This window comes from Ctenocephalides felis, unplaced genomic scaffold (genome assembly GCF_003426905.1).
Source record: "Ctenocephalides felis isolate EL2017-DRISC unplaced genomic scaffold, ASM342690v1 CF-g0.4_SCAFFOLD_03570, whole genome shotgun sequence".
NCBI classification, from domain to species: Eukaryota; Metazoa; Arthropoda; class Insecta; order Siphonaptera; family Pulicidae; genus Ctenocephalides; species Ctenocephalides felis.
The window spans coordinates 14,573,027-14,579,416 of NW_020539724.1; the positions used below are offsets into that span (position 1 = coordinate 14,573,027).

Genomic DNA, 6,390 nt, shown 5'->3' on the forward strand with positions numbered 1-6,390 from the left:
AGAAAACGCAACTTAGGTATGTACATTTCATAAATTTATTTATTTTTACTCTTATATTTAAGAACAAATTATTTTTTTAGTACCCAGTGACATCTTTTTCATCATTTTAGGGGGAAAAAATTAGTTTTATAAGATTAACTATTTTAATCATTTGAAACTTTTATATATAAGGTACATGATCTACCTAATTTTAGCTACTTGGTAATATTTTATGAATTATGTAGTACATTTGCTACTATTAGTACAAAGTTATTACTAACTTAAAGTCGTATAGTAAGGAGTAAACAGTATTATCAAATCATAAATACTTGAAAATGAAAAAAAAAGTCAAAAATCTGTTCACATACACACACACATACTTTTTCCAAATTTGGTCTCATTTGATTCAGAATGGCTTGAAACGCCGAGAAAACATAAAATTAGCTAATCGGATTTTTTGATGAAAACAAAAATTTCTCCTTCGGGAAGTTAAAAATATCTTTTAGAGTCACATAGTAATAACCTAAGGTCCTAAGATATACGTAAAAATAATGCAATTGCATCGTTTATGCATTTCTTGTAAATAACTTGCTCTAATCTTTTTTTATGTTCAATATCTTTGCACAACAGTTAGTTCTTGAAAACTATTTACAATTTGCATATTACAGACTGATCAACAATACTATCATGTTCACCACAACAAAAATCGATCAATAAATGAACTTTAACTATTCAACTTGATACACCAATATTCATCTTGAATATATTCTTGATATTGTAATTATATCTTGAACAATTTCACACGTGGGAATTTTGACAAATATATTATACAATAGGAGTTCTATATTTTTTTTATAGTCCATATACACCAATATTCTTCTTTAATATATATTTTTGATACTGCATTTTTATCTAGAACAATTTTAAATGTGGGAATTTTGACAAATACATCATACATAAAGTTCTATTTCTTTTTTACTTTATTTTCTGACAATTTTTTGATGTCACTGGGTATTTCCATACACCTTATCATATACTTTACATTTATTATTATGATTAATATATAATTTTTTTACTTCACCTGCTTTTATTTTGCACGTTTTGTTTGTGATTTGTGATTACCTAAAGAGTGTGTACGTAGCCATCGAGAATCGTTTAATCCGAAACCAAAGCAAAATTTTGTCAATGCCTCCTCATCAGCTGTCCGTGGTGTCATGGCCTCGAGACGGTCATCCGACAAAGGTCGACAGCGACACAGCGAGCACCTCAACCATCGTCCGCAGCACCTCCTTCAGCCGGAAGAACCGGAAGAGCAACGTCCTCATAGCGCGCAACCAGTTTCTTATCAGGTAATAAAAAGGAAGTAGTATATTATATATATATATATATATATATATGTATGTATATATATATATATATTAGAGATGGGCAACTCGCTCCGGAGTTATCACTCCGATACAACACCTCCCTCCTTAACTCTCGAGTGGAGTTGTCTCGTCGGATTTGTCATAACCGACTTACCTAAAATGGTACTAAATCTGTTACTGCGTTTTTGCTTGGGGAAGGAAGCCGTCGCTTTCTCGTCTCACAGGCAGTTTTATGACCATTAATGTATACGTTTTTTTCAGAAAATACAAAAATATTACTTCAAAGATACAGAACAATGATATTGTATTCAAGTGTGAATAGCTTCAATGTATAATTTATTGAATAGTAAGGGGTCATATTTCTAACTACGACAATCTTTCGCCGTGAATGACGGCAATCAGGAATATACATACCGAAAAATACACGAAACAAAATACATTTAATCTGTTTTTTCCATAGCCTGAAATAACAATACTTTAGAATGCAAAATATATTTAAGCAGCAAAAAATATATAGTATTAAATTTTTACTTTTACACAATTATATAATTGTCTAAAAGAAATAATGCTAATCAAACTACCCGATATAATATTAATTCTCAAATGGAAATAGCAGAAGAAAAAATTAGAAAGTAGTATTATTATTTTGTGAAAATATTTTATGATAAATGTTTTGCTTTTATTACAAAGTTTACTACATCATTTTTATATAAAATTAATTCAAAAAATCAATTATTTTCTCATCAAAAGAAAATAATTAAATTGAATTTGATTCTCAAGTTTTGCGTTTTTACTTTGGTCAACACTGTTAAAATTGCGAGTCATTGAGTCGATCATGCGGTCGACCGAAAAGTTTTACAACTGGTCATTTATTTGTGAATTTTTTAGAAAAATTATTTTCTTGATTTTTTTTAATTTTATTTTATTCGTAAATTTTCATTTGAAAAAAATTAAATGGGATTTGACAAATCCTTAGATACATAAAAAACGCACTATAGAACACATTTGTGTCGAGTATTTCGGTTTCAAAGTTGTCGGAGTCGTCGAGTTGTTTAGCGGATATAACTCCTCCTTGAAGCGGAGTCAAATCCGAGTCGATTCGGCTTAGGATATGATAAGCCCATCTCTAATATATATATATATATATATATATATATGTGTGTGTGTGTGTGTGTGTGTGTGTGTGTGTGAATATACTGGGTAAGGTTTCCTATGGAAATAATGCTATAAATTTAAAACAACCGTTCATGGGCACGCGTAACTTTTAGGCCCCATTCCAAATTTTTCGTTATTTCACTAAATAATTATACCTTTTTGCGAGTTGAGGCATAAATTTTGAATCTATAACATTTTCAAGACAATCAATATTGGTCAAGATTTGACCATGGCTTTTTCTATTTAACCCGGGACCCCTTGGGGTAGTGGATACAATTGTATAAGTTATCCATTGAGTTGACTTAACCACTAATTCATTAGGATGTCACCAATAGTTATTTGATGAAACAAATTCAAACAAATTTAATTTATATGTTTGATCTATCTATTACTCAGCACGACCTTGTCGAAGAAGAGTCGCAGTTCTGGCACGCAGCCGACGAGCACCTGGACCGACGTCACCTGTTGCACCGTTCCCCGTCGGATCCCATCGAACGCGATCGCGTCAGGGAGACGCCGATGAGCCGACGCCTCTCGACGCACCATCAACATCAACAGCACCATCAACATCAGCAGCCACATCATCATCGCACGACGAGTACGCAACACGATCACCACATCGCCACGTCATCGCAAACGGCCTCTAATCATTTCCATTCAGGTGAGATAAAGGAAATAGGAAAAAGTCAAGTATAGTATTATAAATCTACTAGCAAACCCGACGAACTCCGTTTCGCCACCAGATGGTTTCGTGAGAAAGATGAAGAAATTTTTTGTTTGTTTTATATTTGAAAAGAAAAAAATTGATTTTATTATACAACAGTAATGATTCATTTTCGATTACAAAAATGAAGTGTTTTTTAGTTGAACTTTAGTAAATGAAAGTGAATCCGCAAATTATCCGTTTCATTGAAGTTCTCTTTGGTAAACCACATTTTTTGTTTTTTGGTCTGACGTTAACACAAACCAAGCGTATGGTTTTCCAACTCGTGAACAGTCAACGTATAACTGCCCATGTGAGAAACAATGATTTTCTAAATAATCTATTTGAAATTTATCCCGCACACACTAAGCGATTGGCCTTGAGACTTGTAATTGCAAACGCAAGGCGAACTGGAAATTGCAATCGTTTGAAGTCAAACGGAAGACCAGTCGGAATTATTGGTATGTCACCAAATCACCAGCAATTTTTGATTGAATGGTGAAATTCAGTGCATGTACATTATTATTCTTTGCGGCAAGAATTGCTCGTTGACTTAACCAAGGATAATTCTGATAATTCTCACTAATGTCATTACTCGAATTTTTAATTACGGTGCGTGAAGTTCCAGCAGCTTGCATTAAGGCACTATGCCATGCACAACTGATTTTCTTAGCTATAAACCTTGCGGAGCCCGAGACCTTTCCAACGAATGCAAAATTGTCGAAATCAGTTCGTGCGTTTATTTCGTCAGGGACGAAAACCCGGCTTATTTTTATATATATATAGAAGATTATCTTGGTTTCAGGCAATCATCGATCTCATAGGCACGAGTCGTCCGAATCTCAGCCTGAATCACCGCTGGATCATCGCACCGTACTAAGTAGACAAACGCAGCAGACGGCGCACCAGCCTCCGCCTCATTCTCAGCCATCTGCTCACCATTCTACGCATTCGATCAGCCACGGCACTCAGACTCGACCTGCTTCACCAGTGCCTCTGCACTTCAGCGATTTGGGACTTTGCTTGTCCGCTGCTCAGATCTATCCGCTCATAGTATCAGATTTACAAGGTGGGTGGTAGAAATAAATCGCTATCGAAATCTATGAAAGGTCAGATTAAAGCTGTTTGTAAATTTTTCTATTGAACTCTCAGTCTTCAAATCCGCTGGCCTACCCTTGCAAAAATGAATCTTCACTCTGTCGATATTAGTAAGAGGCTCTTTGAATCAATCTAACCGGTTAAAACGTAATTGGCATTTTTTTTACTTTTCGACCTAAATTTTTAAAACGGGCTGGTAATCTTCTCACCAAATGTCAGTTTTTGGTGCTTTTCTTCTGCATCTCCAAAACTGCTGAACTTGCTTTTCTAGAAAATCATCAATCGTCATCAATCATCACTCCGTCAATATTAGTATAAGACTTTTTGAACCATTCTAATTGGATGCTCCGTTCTCTTAAAAACGGAATTGGCATTTTTAGAACTGTTTGCCTTGTATGTTTGAAACAATTGTCTTTGCGAAAAACTAATCAACACATCTTCCCATCTATAGCAATCGAATGTTTTTTAAATTATTCAAATTGGTTAATCTGTGCTCTCGAAATCGTTGACGAAAAATTTTATAGAATAGAGATGAATGAACGCAGAGATGAATTTATAAAAAAATTACTACAGATCAATATAAAAATTTCCTCTGTGAAAATTGCGGTATCTGTAATCCATTTATTCAATGGACAATCTATACAAGTAGGTGTATCTATTATATCATAGATGTTAATCCAACTAAAAACATCTACCGATAATTTTTTGTCACAAGTGCATTTTCCATCCACTTTTCCATAACGAGTGCTTTCCAATGACCGGATCACCACAATGAATACATTGTCGATGGCTTTTCCGAAGTAATCTCGATAAGCGTAATGGGCGTGGAAAATTGTATGAATTTCAATTTTGTTTATTTTTTGTACCTTTTTTCCGAATTTCCTATCTGATTTATGCAGTTTGTATCGACTGCATAGAGAGTGCTTGTGAATCCGATGTATTTTGCTTGGAATTCATTCGGTCGTCCGTCTTCAATAATCCTCTTTTATGCATACATTGATACTGGTCGCATTTGCGATGAAAACCCCTTACTGAAATGCATACAATGAGATTTGGGTTTAAGGATGTGGACTTTTATTTAATGTGAAATATTCTTTGAAAGGGATTATTTTGAATTATGTTGAATGAGGAGGAGAATTGTGCCAATTTGTAAACAACTAGCGACATAAATTAGCTCCAAAATTACAAAAGTAGGCACATCTGTTACTAGCCAAATTTGCTCATGTTTTTGCAGTATGCATTTTCCAAATTAATTGCATTGGTTGCTTTGCACCAAATAAATGATTTTCACATTATACTACGAATGACATAAAAAACATACTAAAATCATGCTCCAATATTAGATTAACCTAAGTGAAAAAAACTGGAAAACCGACCAATATATGTGTATATACATAAAACAAATAATTATATCAATGTTTTGACAAAGAATAAATAACTTATTGTACCCATCTTCTTCGCTGAATGTTCAATAATATTCATTTAAATAAAATTAAATTAAGAGCTTTATGAAATCTGTCCAAAACTTCATCTTCTCAAATATGAATTTTGCAACCTGTTTTAAACTGACTTTCAATACTGTCCAATTTATGTTCTCTAGATTGTTGTAAAGTTTTTTTTCGGAATATTTTTAAAAAATCTAAACATTTCCTATGCAATATTTTAAATTATACTCATGATACGTATTCTAAGATAATTCAGTGGTAAGGAAAAAAATTTGGAAGATGATGGTTTATCAAACATCTGCCCAATTTGTCTTAATTTTCTTCTATTCGAACTTCAACTATTCCAGGTTATATTTGATTCTGTTTTACAAAATACGTAATTTCAATATTTCATACTGCATTCTATTGTACCTTTGTGTACATCTCTTATGTTTCCTTAGAGTTCTTTGAAGATTTTCCTTCTGAGACTTCTTCGAGAAGTCTGTAGTCTTTATTATTGTAACGTCAAACGATTTAGTTTTATATTTTATTTTGGATAGACTAAAAATAACTCTAAGTATTATAAACACAAATACTGTATATTTAAACAAAAATCATAATTTCAACTAAATTTGTCAGAAATTCCGTAGCTACTATTAGGAAT

The 6,390-nt window shown here is 33.0% G+C and overlaps 1 protein-coding gene across 1 annotated transcript; it reads left to right on the forward strand.

Moving 5' to 3' along the window:
* Positions 1–1,166: 1,166 nt before the first annotated feature.
* LOC113383424 (uncharacterized histidine-rich protein DDB_G0274557-like) lies at positions 1,167–4,284 on the forward strand. The gene is made up of 3 exons (XM_026621692.1): positions 1,167–1,328; positions 2,898–3,162; positions 4,010–4,284. The coding sequence occupies exons 1-3, from the start codon at positions 1,194–1,196 to the stop codon at positions 4,282–4,284; spliced, it is 675 nt and encodes a 224-aa protein (XP_026477477.1). The 5' UTR covers positions 1,167–1,193.
* Positions 4,285–6,390: the final 2,106 nt, after the last annotated feature.

Coding starts and splice junctions, on each gene's coding strand:
- LOC113383424 (XM_026621692.1), top strand. CDS start 1,194: ATGGCCTCGAGACGGTCATCCGACAAAGGTCGACAGCGACACAGCGAG. Junction 1,329..2,897: donor CGCAACCAGTTTCTTATCAG/GTAATAAAAAGG, acceptor TCTATTACTCAG/CACGACCTTGTCGAAGAAGA. Junction 3,163..4,009: donor CTCTAATCATTTCCATTCAG/GTGAGATAAAGG, acceptor TCTTGGTTTCAG/GCAATCATCGATCTCATAGG.